Genomic DNA, 18,938 nt, shown 5'->3' with positions numbered 1-18,938 from the left:
GTAGAGGGCGAGGCGAGCGTGCAGCACCGCCTCCCGAGATCCAAGCTGGCGCCCGTCTCATCAATTTCGAGGTCTCTGCTCTGCTTCTCTCGCTTGCCAGGGGTCGCAGGCGCTTCGATTGGACTCGCAGTTACAGCAGACGAGCTACGCAGTGCGGGCGTAGATGAGCCCCTTCAGGATGTCGAACCGGTTCCCGTCCGGCTGGAGGTCGACAAACTGCGACGCGCCGCCTCCTCCTCCTCCTGGTGCTCCTCCTGCGCCAGCGCCGAGGAAGAGCTCGCGACCCGAGCGGTCGACCGCGACGGGCGCTGTGCGGAGCAGGCCGTGGTCGGGCGTGAGGCCGACGATGCGCACTCGCTGCGGCGGGCTCGAGTCGAGCGTGACGACCTGGTCGCTATGCGTGCGACGCAAGGGACGTCAGTGTCGATGCTCGAGAGTCGAGAGAAAGGAGGAAGGGAGCGGGAGGACAGAGAGCGAGAGGACGCACGAGTGGATCCAGCTCGCGAGGTACCGGTCGATGAAAGGCTCGAAGCCCTCGGCGGCAAAGACGGGCCACATCGTGTTGAAGCGCGCGAGGATGAGGGCGAGGAGCGTCTCGGGGCGGAAGAGCGGCAGCGACGTGCGGTGCCGCTTGTTGTGCAGCTCGACGAGCTCGTTGACCGAGGTCGTCGGTCGAGGGTTGCTCGTGTTGATGCCGCAGCCTGCAGGCGCGAGTCGAGGTCAGTTCGTGAGGGTTCCCGCGAGAGAGAGAAGAGAGACGACGGACCGATTACGAGGGAGAACTCGCCGCCGGCAAAGCTCGAGTTGACGAGGATGCCGCCGATCTTGCGGTACCGCTCCATGCCCTCGCCGCCGTCAAGACCCAGGTCGGCGTAGATGTCGTTGGGCCACTTGAGGCACACGCCGAGCTTGTCGTACCCGGGCACGGCCCGGATCGCCTCGACGACGGCGACGCCGAACAGGTACTGGACAAAGACGATGCGCGACGACGCGGTCGAGGGCAGGCGCGCGACGAGCGAGAACTGGAGGCAGCCTGCGGGCGAGATCCACGAGTTGCCGCCGCGACCTCGGCCGGCGACTTGGTGCGAGGCGACGCAGGCGAGGCCCGAGGGCAGTGCGCCGAGGAAGGTGTTGTTCCTGCAAGGACACGGCGAGTCAGGCTCCTTGTACGTCGTCACCGTGACAGAGGAGAGAGAGGGGACGGACTTGTCGAGCATGGTCTGCGTGCTCGTGACGACCTCGCCGTACAGGAGGACGTGGCCGAACGGCGCCGGCGCCGGCTGGACGGTGCGCAGCGTCGCAAAGTACAGGGCCAGGTCGAACAGTGGCGTGAGCGCGGTCGGCGGCAGCGCCTCGTCGCAGATGCAGATGTGCTTGAGCTCCTTCTGGAGCTCCTCGGGCTCTTCTGGCGCCGGCGTGTCCGGATGCCGCGCCCGGTGCAGGAGCTGCGAGGCGGACGACGCCGCGTGCAGGACGAACGTGTCGTTGCGGTCGACGATGGACGCCTCGGCGGGCCCAGTGGCCTGCGCGACACCAGCGAGCGCCTCGGCGGTGCGCTGCGTCGCCGACGAGTCGTCCGAGGCGAGGAAGAGGGGCAGGAGCCGCGGTGGCGGGGCCGGCGCGTCCGACACCTCGAGGTCGAGCGCCGACAGGCTGCCGCGAATAAGGTTGAGCCGAGCACGCTCCTTGGCCTCGTGCGCCTCGGGGTCGGCGCCGTCGGGCGCCGAGTGCTCGGGGTGCGTGCCCCACAGGACAGCCTTGCCCTGGCGGACGTGGCACAGGACGCCAGCCGCCGGGGTGCCCTCGACCTGCGAGTACGTCGCGAGGACCTCGTACGAGCGACTCGACGACGAGGAAGACCACGAGCCCTCGGGCTGCGACGCTGGCGGGAAGAAGGCGCCGCCGCCGTTGTACCACACCTCGCACGTCTCGGGCGACTGCGGCCAGTGGTCCCGCCACGCGCCGCGGTTCAGCGTCAGGTCGCACTCGCGCGCGCCGTCGTCCGAGTCGTATTTGAAGCCCGCGAACACGGTGCCCTTGCACACGCCGGGGAAGAACGACAGCTCGCGCTCGCCGGTGACCTCGAGCGGCGTCCCGACCTCGAACTCGATCGCGCTGCAGGCGTAGTAGGCGCCTGCGCAAATGCCGAGGTAGCGCCCGCCTTGCTCGACCCAGTCGCGGATGCGGCGGTTGCCCCTCGGCGAGAGGTCGAACAGGTACGGGAGGTCGCGGCCGCCGGGAAAGACGAGGAGGGCGCAGTTGTTGGTCCACGGCTCGTCCTTGATCTGCTTGGGCGTAACGAGCTGCACGTCGTACCGGTGCGCGAGGAAGGCGCGAAGAGCGCGCACGAGGTTGTCGCGAGAGGCGGCGGCGACGCCCGAGCCGTCGTAGACCAGGACCTGTGAGGAGGTCGAGTCAGCAGGGTCGAGCGAGCAGGTAGGACGGTGGCTGCCGTGCTCACGTTGAGCTTGGCCATCGTCGGCGAGACGAGTAAAGTGAGGAGATGAAGACGAGGCGGTGCGGGCTCTCGTCCCGACCCGCATCCCTCACCACAACCTGCGAGCGCGCCTCGGCCCGTGTGCCATGCCCAAGGGTGCCCTCGACCCGCCGATAGCTGCCCTCGGGTCGCCCGAGTCGGAGCGTCAGTGGTTGAAGGACCTGGGCTCGCTTCTCGTCGACGCGCAAGAGCGCTTCGGCGACGTCGCCTGGCGGGACGACGCCTCGGGCAAGACGGTCTACGCCCACAAGTGCATCGTCTACGCGCGCGCCACCGGTCCGTCCACCTGTTCCCTCTCTTGTCCTCGAGGGTCGTCCCCCACCCGAGGCGACGAGAGGCACCTCGTCCCGCCTTCCTCAGCGAGCTGACCAGATCTTGCGCATGCAGGCTCGTTCCAGCAGCGCTATCTCGGCGTGCCGCACGGCCTGTCCGAGTCGGACCTGTCCATCTACGGCACCTCGACGACCTCGTTTCGCACCTTCTCCCCCTCGACCATCGCTCGACACGACTCGCTCGTCCCGTCCGCTCAGCGGCATGACCACCACTCGCTACGCCCTTCTTCGACGAGCTCGTACCCGAGCGACAGCGGGTCCGCTGTCGGTCACGGTCGCGACACGCGGCCCCTCTCGCTCGGCCACACCGACATCAACGTGTTCGAGGCGGCGCTCGAGTACTTCTACACGGCGAGCAGCGCCGCCGAGGCGTTCGTCGTCGCACTCGACGGCTTCCAGGACGGCGCGAGCGAGGAGGAACAGGGTCTCAAGGGCGTGCCGCGACTTCGCCAGGTCCGTCCACCTTCTTCCTCCCTTTCTCGCCCGCACGCACTTGCGCTCATCGCCGTCACCGCCCTCGCAGGACCTCCTGTACTGCTGGAGGAGCAAGCTCTACTCGGACGTGTCGGTCGTCCTCGAGGGCGTGCCGGGCGAACCCTTCGCGGCCCATCGCGCCATCCTCGCCTCGCGCTCGCCGTACTTCCACGCCCTCCTTCTCGGCGACTACGCCGACTCGAATGCCGACACATTCACCCTGCCCTCGCCACCCTTCACGCCCGCCTCGACCACGTTCGTCCTCGGGTACATCTACACCGGCACGCTCGACTTCTCGCCGCGCAAGTTCGACCTCGCGACGTCGTTCGAGATCTGGCGATGCGCCGCCTTCCTGTCGCTGTCGACGCTCCAGTCGGCCATCGAGCACAAGGTCCTCGGCCAGCTCAACCCGGGTCGAGCGCCGCGCGTCCTCGCGTTCGCCCACGCGCCGGACGTCAACTGCGCGCGGCTCGCCAACGCGGCAAGGCCGCTCGTCGTCGAGCACTTTGACTCGGCCTGGACGACGACGCCGCACGTCGGCCACCTCGAGTACGACGTCCAGAAGGCGCTCGTCCGCGGCGTGTGCGACCGCATCAAGCCGCTCACCGTCGCCGACACGGCGAGTCGCGTCGCCCGAGCGCGGCGGCAGCTCGAGGCCGAGAGCGCATCGTGGGCCGACCATGTGCGCGGCATGCTCGACGGCGTCGAGGAGGCCCTCGTCGCCGTTCTCGCGCAGAGCCTGCCCGAGGTCGTCGCGTCGAGCGGGTTCGTCGACCTGACCGAGGGCGTCGGCTTCAGCACCGACGTGCTCGAGTGGCTCCTCACGCTCGTCGTCAAGGGCCTGCGCGAGAACAAGGCGCCAAAGGCGTACCAGGCGCTCGTCGGGTCGGTGCTGCTGCGCGAGGTGCGTCTGCCTCTTTCTCTGCGTCTCTGCCACTCGGTCTTGTCTGACTCGCCTCCTCGTCTCGCAGCAAGGGATCATGGCCGATGTGCGTCCTCTTCAACCCCTCTCACTCTTTCTCGCGCATCCGAAGACCTGACACTCCCTGCGCAGGCTCGGGTTCTCGTCGAGGACACGCGCTCGGGCATCCTCGGCTACATCAAGCGCAAGTGGGCCATGATCCGCGACGCCGGCGGCTTCGACGACCTCGAGCCGTGGTGCGCCAAAGAGCTCGCAGACGGTGCGTCCTCGCTTCCACCCTCGCGACGACTCGGCCCGCCTGACTCGAGCTGGCCTACAGAGCTCGACCTCAAGCCGACGGAGCTGTACCGCGACGGCCTGCAACCTCGCACCGGTCCCGCAAAAGTGCGACGCCCGCCGCAGCACCTCGTCGACGGCATCCCTTCCGCCGTCGAGCGACCTCTTCGCTCCATCGCCGCGCCGCGACCTGCAGGTGCAGCATCGTCGACGACCGCCGTCGCTCCGGCTCGTGCACCTCGCCTTGCCACTTCTCCCTCGAGCACAAGCTCGCGCGCCCCGAGCCACAGCGCTCGTCCTTCTGCACCTCGCACGCCGTCCACCTCGTCCGCCACGTCCGCCGCCCCGTCTCGCCGAGTCGCGTCGACGACGGCTGCTCCTCGACCTCGGCCTGCGGCGCCGACACCCGTCGTCACCGACGCGACGCCGCGCCCGGGCAGCTCCGCCAGGCCCGGACAGCCACCAGTCGCTGGGTCGGCGGCGACGGCGCAGGTCAACGGCGCAGCGCGGCCCACGAGCGCTCGACCCGCATCCATTCGCTCGGTCGCGTCCACCGTGTCGAGGGCAAGAGCCTCGTCTACGTCCGCCGATCCTGCGCCACGCCGCCGAGCGTCGCCGACGCCGTCGACGACAAGCCGCCGGTCGGTCGCGAGCACGGCGACTACGCGCACCACTACGAGTATGACCGTCGCCTCGCGTCCGCCTCCAGTACGGCGCACGGCCGTGTCGAGCTCGGCGGCGCCCGTCGTTCCTCGCCGCACGACGACCTCGACGACCTCGCCGGCGCCCGCCGTCAACGGCACCCTGCCTCGGCGCCAGCCGTCGACGACGTCGCTCCGCTCGAACACGTCGACGAGGACGACGGGAGCAGCACCTCCTCTGCGCAAGCCTGCGTCGTCGAGCTCGCTCGCGTCCCGTCGGTCGGCCTCGACCTCGACGCTCGGACCGTCAACGCGCCGCCCGTCCACCTCGGCGGCCACGAGCGCATCTGCTGGGGCATCCACTGTGCGTGCGGCTGTGCGCAGTCGCCCTGCGCTGCCGACGACGGCGGGAGCCTCGCGCCGCACGCCTTCCGCCGCCGCCGTCGCCGCCCGGGCCGCCGCCGCGACGCCCACCCCGGGCCTGCCCGGCACGAGCCTGCTCGCCGGCATCCCGTGCATCGTCACCGTGCGCACCGCCGGCGACGGTGGCCAGGGTGGCAAGGCGTTGCGCGTCAAGGCGCAGGTGCGGTACATCGGCGGGCTCGTCGACGAGGAGGGTCAGTGGGTCGGTGTCGAGGCGCTCGAGAGCGCGATCCCGCCCGAGGCGGCCAACTTGAGCTGGTGCGACGGGCGCAGGGGCGACAGTGCGTCCCTACTTCCCCTACCCATCAGCCCGCCGTCACTAACCCTTGCCTCGCACAGTCTCTTATTTCTGCCTCACGTCGGCGTCGACCTCGCTCCCGTCCGAGCCGCCTACTCAACCCACGTCTCCTGCGCTCCGCCCGCCGTCGCGCCGAGCTCCTCGCAGGTCGGCGTCGCCGACCGGGCAGCGCGAGAGCGGTCCTCGCAAGGGCCTCTTCGTTCGGCCCGACCAGGTGCGCTCTACCTCTCCCTCTCTCTCGGCCCTGTCGACGCACCTCTGACTCGTCGTCCACATCGCGCAGATTGTGTATGTGCTCTAGACGCGAGGCCTCTGGCGTCGAGACGATACCCGGTTCCCCTCGCACTATTATTCCCGCTCTCTGCGACCTGCATTGTCCTTCGTTCCCTTGCAATCTATCTTTCGTTCTTTCGTTCTCGGATCAGGTGCAGCGCGAAAGGCTCGAGCGCGAGAGGAGCGGAAGGGACAGTCAAAAGGCCTCGAGCCAGTTGCCGGTCGTGCCCGCGGCGATGCAGGCTCGCTCGCTCGCGCGCAGGCGCATCAGCTCCCCCACCCTCTGCTCGCGACCACCACCACTGCTGAGCGTCCGAGCCCCGTCATGGTCTTCCAGTTTACCGAGGCGTGCGTCCACCGTCCTCGTCCCTCGAGCGCGGCGCCTCGAGCGGCCGCCCACCCTCCCCGTCGTCCCCCGCGACTTGCACCCCGCACACTCGCTGACCCTGCCCTCTTGTCCTGCGCAGGCTGAGGCGACAGATTGCGCACTATGCCACGTTCCCGCAGACGGGCGTCTCGCTGCGCCAGATGGTCCAGTTCGGTGAGTCCAGACGACGGCAACCATCTCTCCTCGGCGCCCCACTAGCGCTCGCGAGTGTCGCTGACCCGCCCTGGTCCCACTCCCACCCTCGCAGGCCAGAACCCGTCACAAGTGCGTCCCGCCCGCCAATCTCCTCCCGCCTGCACGAGGCGAGACTGACGAGACGGCGTCATCCAGGGCACCCTCCTCCGAGCGTCCCAGTTCCTCGCCGCAGAGCTCCCGATCCGCCTCGCGCACCGCGTCAAGGAACTCGACGAGCTCCCTCATGGCCTCCACAAGATGCCCAGCATCGAAAAGGTCAAGCGGTGGTACGCGCAGAGCTTCGAGGTGCGCCCCCTCTCCCTCCCTCTTCTCCAGACGTCGTGCCCCTCATCGTTGGCCGACTGAGCAAAGACTGACGCACCCGACCTTGCGCAGGAGCTCGTCAACTTTCCTCGTCCCGAACTGCCGTCCAACCTCACCGAGGCGCTCCTGCGCGCCTCACAGGAGTCGGAGAGCATCCCCGAGCCTAAACCCAATCCTTCCCTCCCCGAGCACATGAAGCCTCGCGCCAACCAGCTCAAGAGCAAGCAGGGTCGACAGAAGATGCCGCTGCACCGGTGCGTCCCTTGTTCGCCTCTTCCTCTCGCACGAACGGCGACCTGACCAGCTACCGCATGCGCAGGTACTACTCGAACCCGGACGAGACGATCGTGTGGCCACCCGAGGTGCACGACTACAACGACAAGTTTACGCGCGTCCTGAGCAGCATCAAGCGGCGACACGACCCGGTCGTGACGACGGTCGCCCAGGGCATCCTCGAGTTCAAGCGCGACCGCCAGAGCGCCCACATCGACCGCTCGATCCAGACGTTCCTCGACCGCTTCTACATGTCCCGCATCGGTCCGTCCACTCCTCTTCTCTCTTCAAAGGCGCTTTGTCGCCGAGTCATCACTGACGAGGACCGTGCGCGGGCGACAGGTATCCGCGTCCTCATTGGCCAGCACATCGCCCTCAACCGCCTCGAACCGCACGAGGTGCGTCTCTCTTTCGCTCTACTCTCTTTCATTTATCGTGACTGACACGCAGCACCCCCTCGCAGGACTACGGTGCGTCCCGAGCGCGCTCGAGCCTGCTCTGCTCCCTCGAGGCGCATGCTGACTCTCTTTGCCCTTCCCGTCGCACAGTCGGCATCATCTGCACGCGCACCAACGTCCACCAGATTGCGCGCGAGGCGATCGAGAACGCGACCTACGTGTGCGAGGAGCACTACGGCCTGTTCAAGGGCCCGCCCGTCCAGCTCATCTGCCCCAAGGACCTCAACTTCATGTACGTGCCGAGCCATCTCGTGAGTCCTGCCTTTTCCTCTTTCTCCGTCACCTCTCGTCGCGACGAGCCTGACGAGCGCCGCCCCGCAGAACCACGTCCTGTTCGAGGTGCTCAAGAACTCGCTGCGCGCCGTCGTCGAGACGCACGGCGTCGACTGCGAGAACTATCCCCCCGTCAAGGTGATCGTCGCCGAGGGCAACGAGGTGCGCCTTGCGTTTCCGTCGAGCTCGAGGAGGAGGAGGAGAAGCAGAACTGACCATCCTCGCCCCTCAGGACATCACGATCAAGATCTCGGACGAGGGAGGCGGCATCCCTCGCAGCGCTCTACCGCTCGTCTGGACCTGGATGTGCGTCGACTCGCTCCCCTCTTTCTTTCTTCGAGCCTGGACACTGACGTTGTCGCACCTGCAGGTACACGACCGCCAACCCGGAGAACCTCGACCAGGACTTCCAGGGCACCGACTTCAAGGCGCCGATGGCGGGCTTTGGTGCGTCCTCGCCTCGCCCGTCTTCCTCTTCTGGGCACCTCACTGACTCGTTGAACGTGCCTTCGCAGGCTACGGCTTGCCGATCGCCCGCCTGTACGCGCAGTACTTTGGCGGCAACCTCAAGCTCATCTCGATGGAAGGGTGCGTCCACCACCTCGAGCGACTCTCGAGCGACGCCGTACTGACACTCTCGACGCTCGCAGGTACGGCACCGACTGCTACATCCACTTGAGCCGCCTCAGCCAAAGCTCGGAGCCTCTGCAGGTGCGCGCGCCTCTTTCTCCCTCCGTCCCCCACGACATCTCGCCGAGCGGTTGCTCACACTCTCGCCTGGTCGTACGCAGTGATTCTCTCCCTTCTCTCGCCTTGTGTCTCACGAGCTGTCATGTCCACGCGCCGTCTCTGTACTCCTGTCGCGGTATCTGTAGCATTTTTTGCGCCCTCAGTCGGCTCGTCTCTCGAGAGTCGCTCAGGCCGCGAGAACTCGGGACCGAGAGAGAGACTACGGTCGTCGTTATTGCACTCGTGCCTGCGACATGACGAGCTCACTCGTTGCTCTCCTCCTCGATCCTGCCCTTGCCCCTCGCCGCACCCCTCGTCGGACGCCTCGCCGTGCCCGACCCTCCTCCTCCAGCACTCGCACCGAGCCCGCTCAGCCTCGACGAGCGCCGCACGGGCGTCTGCTGTGCCGCACGCTCCGGCTCAGACGGCGTCGCCGACGTCGCGCGCGTCGCCCGGCGGCCCGTCGTCGTCGCGGCAGTCGGAGCGGGCGCAGCAGGAGGCGACGCCGGCTCGGCGGTCCCGGCGCGCGACGACGCCGCGGCGCTCGCGCGCGCCGAGCGGCGGCGCGGCGTCTGTGCGACGGTGGCGGCCTGCTTGCGGCGCGACTGGGGCCGGCGCCGGCGCAGGCTCGTCGTCCGCCTCGTCCTGCGTGTCGTCCTCGCCGGTCGACGCAGCCGACGACGAGGGGAACGCGCCGGGCGGCTTGGCAGCTCGGCTCATCTGCTGCTGCTGCTTGACGACGGTGCGCGTGCTGCTGCGCTTGGCGTCGACCTCGCCGTCGTGCGGCGGGCGGCGCGCAACGGCGCGGCGCTTGGTCGGCTCGCTGCCCTTGCCGGCGCCGCTAGCTGCGCGACGAGCGGGAGAAGCGGCCGTGCCCGAGCCGGCGGCCTTGGTGCGCTGGGCGGCCCGGTCGCGCGGCTCGTCCTGCGCGGTCGGCGAGCGCATCTCGTCGTCCTCGTCGGCGTCCTTGTCCTCGACGGCGGCCGTGATGCGCGCCGGCGTGCGGCCCGCGGCCCCGACCCGGCTCGGCGCCGGCGACGCGAGCGCGCTCGTCGTGAGCGGGACCTGGCGCACCGAGCCAAAACCCGCAAGCGTCGGCCTCGGCGACGCCTGCACCTGCTGCTGCTGCTCGGCGGCGACGAGCGCACTCGCACGAGCAGGCGTCGGCGCCTGCGCCTGCGTGAACGGCGAGCCGGGCGCGACGCCCGCCGCCGAGGGCGCAAGTTTGCGCGGCGTCGCGAGGCCCGTGTGCGCGTGCTCGAGCGCGCGCAGGAGCCCGCCCTGGGCGCCGCCGCCTGCCGCGGCGGAGGCGCGCACGAACGGGCTCGCCGAGAGCGGGAGCTCGTCGGCGGTCGGGGCGGCGGGCGGCGGAGCTGGGCGCTGAGCGGCCCGGGCGGCGGCGAGCGTGCGAGGCGGCGCGGCGGGCGTCGAGGGCGCCGGCTGCTGCTGCTGCTGCTGCCGGGGGGCAGGAGGCGCCGAGGGCGCCCAGGCCGGGTGCGTGACCTGCTGCCGCGCGGGCACGGCGGCGGCGGTGGTCGGTGCGGGCGCCGGCGCCGGCGGCTGCGACAGGTCGAGCTCGAGCGTCGAGCGCTGCGCGTCGCTCAAGTTGGCCTCGACGGCCTTGAGGAGGCGGTCGCGCGCGTCGCTCTTTGCGAGCTTGTCGCCCTGGTCGGTCCGGACGCGCGAGTAGAACCGGAGCGCGTCGACGGGGCGCGCCTCGGCGACGAGCTTGGACAGGCGCCAGTCGACGGTGAGGGTGAGGCTGAGGGGCGAGGTGGGCGCGGCGCAGAAGCGCGACGCGAGGGCGTCCTCGGACGAGGTGAAGGGGACGACCATGAGGGCCGACAGGTGCGCCGAGACCGGGAGGCCCGTGCGGTTGGCTGCGCGAGGGGGGGAGAGACGGTGCATCAGTGTGTGTCTGCTGGACGGAGAGGCAAGCGAGGGGACGTGCCGCCAAAGCACGTCTCGAGGACGGTGGCCGCGAGCTGGTCCCGCTCGGCCTCGACGGGCCAGGTGCGGGCGAGCTGCCACGCCTCGTGGACGCCGCGCAGGCGCTCGGGCGCACACAGGGCGCGCAGGACGTGCTTGCACTCGGCGCTCGAGTAGTCGTCGAGGCGGATGCGCGCGAGGCGCCAGTAGCCGAGGACGAGCTGGGCGCGGTCCTTGGGGTCGTCGGGCGCCGAGGCGAGGACGGCAAACGTGCGCGGGACAAAGTCGGCCTGGACGCGCGGGTCGGCGAGGTGGCGCAGGGCGAGGGCGTACTGGCCCGAGTCGACGAGGAACAGGGCGCGGGTCGCGAGGCGGAAGGGGACGGGGAGGACGAGGTCGAGGGCGAGGTCGCGCGCGAGGTCCGGGCCGGACAGGGCGAGGGCGAGGTAGTACAGGCTCGAGCGCGCGACGGGGGACGGCCCTGCGGCGGCGAGGCGCGACACGAGCGAGGCGACCTCGTGCGGGTACGAGGGGCGGTGGGCGTCGTCGAGGTCGGGGAGGGCGAGGGCGACGAGGTGGTCGATGAAGAGCTTGTGGTCGGGCTGGCGGGTGCGCTGCTGCTCGACCCGCTGTGCGAGGTCGTAGAGGGACGGCGGGAGCGAGTCGGTGTCGTTGAGCGAGGGGAAGAAGCGGGCGAGGTGGGCGGGGAGGTGCGCCGGGTGGTGTGGCGACACGACGACGAACGACTCCTGGGACGAGTCCATGGCCTGCTGCGCTGTGTGGAGGAGGACAGAGGCCGAGGGTCCGTCGTCGTCGTTGCGAGCTCCGGCGCTCTCCTCGCTCCTCTCGCTGTTCCTCCCCGCCTCCGCCGCTAGACTCCCCGCCTCGAGCATGCTTGCCGTTCGTGCCACCGCCCCTAGGGCCCTTGCCCGCACCGCGCGCTGCCTCGCCTCGACCGCCGCGCCGGCGCTCGCCCGCAGCGCCCTCGCCGGCTCTGCCCGCACTCAGTCTCCCCGCCTCGCACTGTGCGTCCAGCTCCCCTGCCCTCGTCTCTGTGTTCGTGTGGGCCGCCTTGACTGACTCGTGCATATTCACGCAGCCCTGCCCTCGCCCGCTCCTTCCATGCCTCGCCCCTCTCTCTCGGTTCGTCACTCCGTTCCCCTCACCTCGTCGCGGCTCCTCCTTGCGCGTCGGGCAGCATGAAGCGTCGCCGTGTAGAAGGAGGCTGGATGCTGACCGCCGTCTCTTTGCCCCTTCCCCGCAGACGAGATCGTCAAGGTCCCGTCCATGGCAGAGTCCATCACCGAGGGCACCCTCAAGCAGTGGCTCAAGCAGAAGGGCGACTACGTCGAGGCCGACGAGGAGGTTGCCACCATCGAGACGGACAAGGTGCGCCCCCTGCCCTCCCTCTCCCCCTCTTGCGCGCCCGCGCGCGCACGTCCCGACCTATGCCGCGGCCTGCGGCTGACCTCTCGCTGTCACGCACCCAGATCGACGTTGCCGTCAACGCGCCCAGGGCAGGAACCCTGACCGAGCTCCTCGCCAACGAGGAGGACACGGTCACGGTTGGCCAGGACCTGTTCAAGCTCGAGGCTGGCGGCTCCAAGCCTGAAGGTGCGTCCCTCGCTCTCCTCTCCTCCTCCTCGTCTCCCGCCCTGACAGTCTTCCTTGTTCCACCCTCTCACAGCCAAGGAGGAGCCCAAGAAGGACGACTCGCCCGAGAAGGACCAGGCGACCTCGGCCAAGGAGGAGCCCAAGAAGGACGAGTCGTCGTCGTCGGCGCCCAAGGAGCAGCCCAAGAAGGAGGAGGCCAACCCGGAGCCCAAGTCCGAGTACCGCAAGCCCGACTCGGCCACCCCGGCGCCCAAGGTCCCCGAGCAGGCCAAGAAGCAGGAGGGCAAGACGGCGCCCGAGTCGCCCCCCAAGCAGGGCTCGCGCAACGAGACTCGCGTGCGTCCCGCTCTCCCTCTCTCGTTCCCTCTTCGAGAGCTCCACGCTCACCCATGCGGCGCCGTGCAGGTCAAGATGTCGCGCATGCGCTCGCGCATCGCCGAGCGCCTCAAGGAGGCGCAGAACACGGCCGCGTCCCTGACGACCTTTAACGAGATCGACATGTCGGCCCTCATGGCGTTCCGGTCCAAGTACAAGGACCAGGTCCTCAAGGACCACGGCGTCAAGCTCGGCTTCATGTCTGCGTTCGTCAAGGCCTCGTCGGTCGCGCTGCGCGAGCTGCCGGCCGTCAACGCGTCGATCGACGGCTCGGACCTCGTGTACCACGACTACGCCGACATCTCGGTCGCCGTCTCGACGCCCAAGGGCCTCGTCACGCCCGTCCTCCGCAACGCCGAGGGCTTCAACTTTGTCGAGATCGAGCGCGAGATTGCCGCGCTCGGCAAGAAGGCGCGCGACGGCAAGCTCACCCTCGAGGACATGAACGGCGGCACCTTTACCATGTCCGTCCACTCTTTCTCCCCCTCCCTCATTTGCGGCGCAAGGTCCCTCGTGTCGCGGTGGATGTCGGGCGCTCGTTGGAGACGTCGAGGGGTTCCTCGCGCTGACCCTCGTTCCCGCCCGCGACGACAGCTCGAACGGCGGCGTCTTTGGCAGCCTCATGGGCACCCCGATCCTCAACACGCCCCAAGCGGCCGTCCTCGGCATGCACGCCATCAACCAGCGCCCGTGGGTCGACTCGGATGGCAAGATTGTCGTGCGCCCCATCATGACGGTCGCGCTCACGTACGGTGCGTCGACGCTCCTCTCCTGCGCTCCCTCTCTCTCTCCTTCTCGGTCGACATGCACTGACACCGGCTTCTCCCCTGCACTGCAGACCACCGCATCATCGACGGTCGCGAGGGTGCGTCCTCTCTTCTCGGCGGCGTCTCTTCTCTCTTCGAGCCGTCCCTGACGCCTCTCCTACACAGCTGTCACCTTCCTCGTCCTCGTCAAGAAGCTCATTGAGGACCCGGCCCTCCTCAACCTCTACAACTAATCGGTCCACCATCCTCCTCCCCCTCCTCCCCTTTGTTTTCCTCTCTCCTGTGGCCCCCTCTTTCCACCCCACCCTTTCACCTCACCCCCTCTGGATCAAGACGACGTCAGCTCTCTCCCTCTGTCCCAATACATGCAACTCAGCGCACTGAACGCACTTGAGTTCGAGAGCGGCCGGCGGAAAGCTGAGGACAGGAAAGCTCAGGAGAGGGGAGGTCTGTGGCGAGGGCTGCACTTTCCTCTCTGAGAGAGCTTCTTCTCTGCCATGAAAGTTGTTGAAAGCATGCAGGGGATGAGAAGGGGCCATGGCCAGGTCACCCTACCTCAGGCTAAGAAGGTGAGAGTCCTTGGGATGTCCGAGGCCCCCACACCTGGATCCTGTAACTGACTTGCCCTGAAACTCTCCAGCGCCACCATTCACCCTCTCATGGACCTGCCACCAACTGGACAAGCCCCTGCCAGGAGATATTTCCATAACCCAAGTCCTAAGCCGGCCTAAGGCCCAGCACGTGGCGGCATGAAGGCCCCAGCGCCTTAGGCTGAATTACAATTTGGCCCGTCACAAAACATCCTCCGACGGGCCTGTCCAGTTGGGGCAAGATGGTTCACATGGTGAAGCTTAGGGTTGTAGAGTTACAGGGCAGGTCACTTACAGGAACAAGGCGCGGCGGCATGAAACCCCCAGCCCCTCAGGCTGGATTACAACTTGGCCCGTCACAAAACCTCCTCACTCTGGATTTGGGTCACGGGAAGCCCTTGTGCCTCCTGGATGGGCTGATCAGGGTCAAGTGAGCGGCGAGCGGTTTTGTAGTCACACCTAAGGGTGGGAAGGTCCGAGGCTGCCGGGCCTTGTTCCTGTAAGTGAATGGCCCTGTAACTCTATGGCACTATTTGGGACCTTGTTGAGTACCTTGTGCCTCCTGGATGGGCTGATCAGGGTCAAGTGAGCGGCGAGCGGTTTTGTAGTCACACCTAAGGGTGGGAAGGTCCGAGGCTGCCGGGCCTTGTTCCTGTAAGTGAATGGCCCTGTAACTCTATGGCACTATTTGGGACCTTGTTGAGTACCTTGTGCCCCCTGGATTGGGTGACCAGGGCCGAGATGGTTGGGCTCGCCCGGAACAGGTTTGCCTCTGCAGAGCTGGGCCACGAGCTCAGTTCAACCTCTAACCTAGCTAGCCATTTAGAGCGTATTGTACTCTATTTTGCCCTGCAAGGGCAGCCCAATCCAACCGCGTCACGGCCGGCTGGAAGGATGAAGAAGGTCGAGCCTTGGGGGGATGGTCCCGCTGAGTCACCGGCAAGGTCGCGCCTGGCGCCTCCTTCACCCAGTACCACGCCACGCTCTCGCGCCGGCAGAGCACGCTGCTTGCCAGGCTGCGGCTCGACTTTGCCGGCCTCGCGGCGCACCTCCACCGCATCCAGCGCGACCCGACCGGCCTGTGCGAGTGCGGCGAGGAGGAGACTCGGGCCCACTTCCTCCTTGCCTGCCCCCTCTACGCCGCGCCTCGTGCTGCGCTCGTGCGTGCGACCGGCAAGGACGCCATGCCACCCCTCGCCACCCTCCTCACCGACCTTGCCCTCGCCCGCTCCGTCCTCAAGTTTGTCAACGACACCGGGCGGTTCCCTCGGCTGCACAGGGCGGTCAAGGACTCGGCGGGCACGGTCAAGCAGGGCGTCTAGGTGGACCTGAGGGACTCGGTGGACGTGTGGGAGGACATGGGAGGGAATTCCTCGTGCGCCCGACCGTTTCTCTCTATCCGCTGCCCTCCTCCTCCTCCTCCTTGCCAAACCTCATCCGCCAACCTTGCGACAACTCCGTCATTTCTCGGTCTTTTTCTTTCATTCTTCTTTCTTTCGACTTGACTTGTTATACCCTCCTCTACATCCCTGTACACCTTTCCGCCAACCTCGACACCGACTTGACCACCCTCCCCCCCTCTTCCCGGCAGTGGGTACCTGGGCGGGCCTTCCTCACGGGCGTGCGCATCCACTCGCTGCCTGTCGTCGCAGCGTGGCCCTGGGCAAGCCATACCCTCGGCGGCCGCAGCAGAGCGATGTCGTACGACTTCTTGTCGCCTCTAGGGCTCAAGCCGTCTCGGCGATGCAGGCGCAAGACGACTGGATGCGCATGAGAGAGCGTGTGCGCCTTCGTAGTCCTCTCTAGCGGCCTCGTGCGCGGAATCCGGAGGTGGATGTGGTCAAGTCATGTTGAGGTTGGCGGAAAGGTGTACAGGGATGTAGGGGAGGGTATAACGAGTCGAAAGAAAGAAGAACGAAAGAAAAAGACCAAGAAATGACGGAGTTGTCGAGAGGTTGGCGGATGAGGTTTGGCAAGGAGGAGGAGGAGGAGGGCAGCGGACAGAGAGAAACGGTCGGGCGCACGAGGAATTCCCTCCCATGTCCTCCCACACGTCCACCGAGTCCCTCAGGTCCACCTAGACGCCCTGCTTGACCGTGCCCGCCGAGTCCTTGACCGCCCTGTGCAGCCGAGGGAACTGCCCGGTGTCGTTGACAAACTTGAGGACGGAGCGGGCGAGGGCAAGGTCGGTGAGGAGGGTGGCGAGGGGTGGCATGGCGTCCTTGCCGGTCGCACGCACGAGCGCAGCACGAGGCGCGGCGTAGAGGGGGCAGGCGAGGAGGAAGTGGGCCCGAGTCTCCTCCTCGCCGCACTCGCACAGGCCGGTCGGGTCGCGCTGGATGCGGTGAAGGTGCGCCGCGAGGCCGGCAAAGTTGAGCCGCAGCCTGGCAAGCAGCGTGCTCTGCCGGCGCGAGAGCGTGGCGTGGTACCGGGCGAAGGAGGCGCCAGGCGCGACCTTGCCGGTGACGCTGCGAAGTCCCGCGCCGGCGGGCGCCGTCGCCCAACTCGCCGCCCACGCGGCCTGCTGCGCCTGGTGGAAGGCCTGCTGGACCGCCGCGATGCTCTTGGGCTCGCTGCGGAGGTCCTCGAGGCCGTCAGGAGGGTTGACGAGGGCGGGGAGGCGAGGCCGAGGGGGCTGGTTCGACTCGACCTGGGGGCTCGTCTCCCTCTCTCCCCCGTACCACTCGTCGCGCTCGTCGTCTGACGGCTCGACTGAGCCCCCACGCGGCATCACCATGCTGTGCCGCCGCGACTTGCGGCCCCGCTGCCGCCCCTCGCCCACACCGCCCTCGACCTCGACCACCTCGGCCCCGACCTTGGCCTGGGCGTCGGCCCGCTTGTTGCCCTCGACCTCGGCGTGGCCCGGCACCCACGAGACGACAACGGTCATCATCGGGTGCGTCTCCTTCAGCTCACGCGCAAGTCGGCGGATCTCGAGGCGAGCGGGTTGCCCGGAGGTGGGCCTAGGTGACGAGGGGTGGAGCGCCGCCGCCTGGTTGTCGAGGCAGAGGTGGAGGGTGAAAGGCTGGGTGGACGAGGGGGTCAGCGTCCGCATCTTGCTGAGGAGCATGCGCAGCCCCTCAAGCTCGCCCCGATACACCGTGTGCTGACCGCCGAGCGCGGCGCTCTTCTCCTGCCACAGCTCCTCGCCGCGGAACACGGCTCGCAGCGCCCACCCGGCGCCAGCTCGCCCATCAATGAGGCTGCCGTCCGAGTAGCCGACAAGATCGCTCGGCCCAAGGCCATCAAGAAGCGCGAGGTGCGTCTCCTTCGCCTTGTCCTTGTTCTCGGCGACGATGGCGGGCGGCAGCGGGTCGGCCTCCCACGGCGCGACCGGCTCGGGCAGGAGCGTCTCGACGACGAGGGTGCGCGGGAGCGTGTCGGGGAACCCGTGAAGGGCGCGGTGGAGCGGCGAGCGGTGGTCGGGCCGCTGCGGCAGGTGGGCGCGCGCTCGCGCGACTCGAGGGTGGAGCGGGTGGGTCGGCGCCGCGCTCAAGGCGCGCAGCCCGACGCGGTGGACGGCGGCGTCGAGGAGGAGCTGGACGGGCGGGAGCGCTGCCTCGACCTCGAGCGCCGCGAGGGCCGAGAGGCTGTACCCGCCGGTCACGAGCCGGGCGCACGTCCGCTGCACCGACTCGAACACCTTGACTGACCCGCCCTTGTCCCACCACACCCCCGCCATCCACAGCATCTTCGGGTACACCCACGCCCGCACCAAGGCGCGCGTGTGCCGCGCCGAGAGGCCGACTCGCGCTCGCGCGAGGAGGCCGACGCCACCCGCCGCCTGCGCCGCTCGACTCACGCACGTGCGGCGGTGCGCGGCAAAGGTGAGCTCGGCGTCGATGCGCGCGCCGAGCATCGTCATCTTGTCGGCGTACGCGAGCTCGACGCCGTCAAGCACAACCGGCGGCGCCTCAGCGGCGGCGGCGGCGGCGGTCCTTGCGCCGGCGGTGCCGCGCTTGGGCCGGAAGACGACGGCGGTTGTCTTGGTGGCCTCAAAGGCGGATCGGCGCATCCTCGGGGCTACTGACCTACTGCTTGGCACAGGGACCATACAATAGTATACCTTGATGGTAATGGAGCCAGATTTGGGCCAGCGCATCAGTAGCATTGTCAGCCAGACCAAGCCTCTCGGCCCCACTCGGACCCAACCCGTCTGCGCGCACAGCTCCATGAGGAACAGGGCTACTGACCTACCACTTGGCACAGGGACCATTTAATAGTGTACCTTGATGGTAATGGAGCCAGATTTGGGCCAGCGCATCAAGAGCATTGTCAGCCAGACCAAGCCTCTCGGCCCCACTCGGACCCGACCCGTCTGCGCGCACAGCTCCATGAGGAACAGGGCTACTGACCTACCGCTTGGCACAGGGACCATACAATAGTATACCTTGATGGTAATGGAGCCAGATTTGGGCCAGCGCATCAGTAGCATCCTCAGCCAGACCAAGCCTCTCGGCCCCCCTCGGACCCAGCCCGTCTGCGAGCACAGCTCCATGAGGAACAGGGCTACTAACCTACTGCTTGGCACAGGGACCATTTAATAGTATACCTTGATGGTAATGGAGCCAGATTTGGGCAGCGCATCAGTATCGTTGTCAGCCAGACCAAGCCTGTTGGCCCCCCTCGAACCCAACCCGTCTGCGCGCACAGCTCCATGAGGAACAGGGCTACTGACCTACTGCTTGGCACAGGGACCATATAATAGTACACCTTGATGGTAATCGAGCCAGATTTGGGCCAGCGCATCAGTAGCATTGTCAGCCAGACCAAGCCTCTTGGCCCCCCTCGGACCCAGCCCGTCTGCGCGCACAGCTCCATGAGGAACAGGCCCCCTGACCTACTGCTTGGCACAGGGACCATTTAATAGTGTAAATTGATGGTAATGGAGCCAGATTGCAATATGCA

General features: G+C 67.8%; 6 protein-coding genes across 6 annotated transcripts; 3 read left to right on the top strand and 3 right to left on the bottom strand.

Annotated features, from left to right (window-relative positions):
* Positions 1–144: 144 nt before the first annotated feature.
* On the bottom strand, positions 145–2,476 carry RHOBADRAFT_53294 (uncharacterized protein; the record flags this gene model as incomplete). The annotated part of the gene is made up of 5 exons (XM_018416764.1): positions 145–394; positions 488–701; positions 767–1,137; positions 1,207–2,399; positions 2,462–2,476. The coding sequence occupies 5 exons, from the start codon at positions 2,474–2,476 to the stop codon at positions 145–147; spliced, it is 2,043 nt and encodes a 680-aa protein (XP_018271351.1).
* A 3,943-nt stretch (positions 2,477–6,419) lies between these two features.
* RHOBADRAFT_26618 (uncharacterized protein) lies at positions 6,420–8,917 on the top strand. The gene is made up of 15 exons (XM_018412754.1): positions 6,420–6,484; positions 6,604–6,677; positions 6,772–6,788; positions 6,855–7,004; positions 7,095–7,276; positions 7,342–7,559; positions 7,638–7,693; positions 7,759–7,765; positions 7,844–8,004; positions 8,075–8,188; positions 8,259–8,332; positions 8,397–8,473; positions 8,542–8,614; positions 8,677–8,737; positions 8,818–8,917. Exons 1-15 carry the CDS (start codon positions 6,462–6,464, stop codon positions 8,818–8,820), a joined length of 1,290 nt encoding a protein of 429 aa, XP_018271350.1. The 5' UTR covers positions 6,420–6,461; the 3' UTR covers positions 8,821–8,917.
* Positions 8,918–9,175: 258 nt separating this feature from the next.
* RHOBADRAFT_53292 (uncharacterized protein) lies at positions 9,176–11,475 on the bottom strand (the record flags this gene model as incomplete). The annotated part of the gene is made up of 2 exons (XM_018416763.1): positions 10,683–11,475; positions 9,176–10,635 (listed from the first exon to the last, which is right to left on the bottom strand). The coding sequence occupies exons 1-2, from the start codon at positions 11,446–11,448 to the stop codon at positions 9,176–9,178; spliced, it is 2,226 nt and encodes a 741-aa protein (XP_018271349.1). The 5' UTR covers positions 11,449–11,475.
* Positions 11,476–11,575: 100 nt separating this feature from the next.
* Positions 11,576–13,673, top strand: RHOBADRAFT_43803 (uncharacterized protein; the record flags this gene model as incomplete). Its single annotated transcript, XM_018414296.1, has 9 exons — positions 11,576–11,709; positions 11,784–11,827; positions 11,949–12,073; positions 12,175–12,298; positions 12,372–12,634; positions 12,704–13,137; positions 13,268–13,425; positions 13,512–13,538; positions 13,606–13,673. The coding sequence occupies 9 exons, from the start codon at positions 11,576–11,578 to the stop codon at positions 13,671–13,673; spliced, it is 1,377 nt and encodes a 458-aa protein (XP_018271348.1).
* A 1,251-nt stretch (positions 13,674–14,924) lies between these two features.
* Positions 14,925–15,352, top strand: RHOBADRAFT_43802 (uncharacterized protein; the record flags this gene model as incomplete). Its single annotated transcript, XM_018414295.1, has 2 exons — positions 14,925–14,933; positions 15,002–15,352. The coding sequence occupies 2 exons, from the start codon at positions 14,925–14,927 to the stop codon at positions 15,350–15,352; spliced, it is 360 nt and encodes a 119-aa protein (XP_018271347.1).
* Positions 15,353–16,227: 875 nt separating this feature from the next.
* RHOBADRAFT_64964 (uncharacterized protein) lies at positions 16,228–18,453 on the bottom strand (the record flags this gene model as incomplete). The annotated part of the gene is made up of 5 exons (XM_018418619.1): positions 18,402–18,453; positions 18,240–18,304; positions 17,719–18,142; positions 17,173–17,289; positions 16,228–16,926 (listed from the first exon to the last, which is right to left on the bottom strand). Coding segments are annotated over exons 3-5 (1,143 nt in total), but the record flags the coding sequence as incomplete, so codon positions are not given.
* Positions 18,454–18,938: the final 485 nt, after the last annotated feature.

The sequence above is a fragment of the Rhodotorula graminis genome (assembly GCF_001329695.1).
Source record: "Rhodotorula graminis WP1 unplaced genomic scaffold RHOBAscaffold_6, whole genome shotgun sequence".
Classification (NCBI taxonomy): Eukaryota; Fungi; Basidiomycota; class Microbotryomycetes; order Sporidiobolales; family Sporidiobolaceae; genus Rhodotorula; species Rhodotorula graminis.
Note: the sequence above shows the minus strand (reverse complement) of the source record. Positions and strands in the feature narration are given on the sequence as shown.

Coding starts and splice junctions, on each gene's coding strand:
- RHOBADRAFT_26618 (XM_018412754.1), top strand. CDS start 6,462: ATGGTCTTCCAGTTTACCGAGGC. Junction 7,560..7,637: donor CTTCTACATGTCCCGCATCG/GTCCGTCCACTC, acceptor CGCGGGCGACAG/GTATCCGCGTCCTCATTGGC. Junction 8,615..8,676: donor AAGCTCATCTCGATGGAAGG/GTGCGTCCACCA, acceptor CGACGCTCGCAG/GTACGGCACCGACTGCTACA.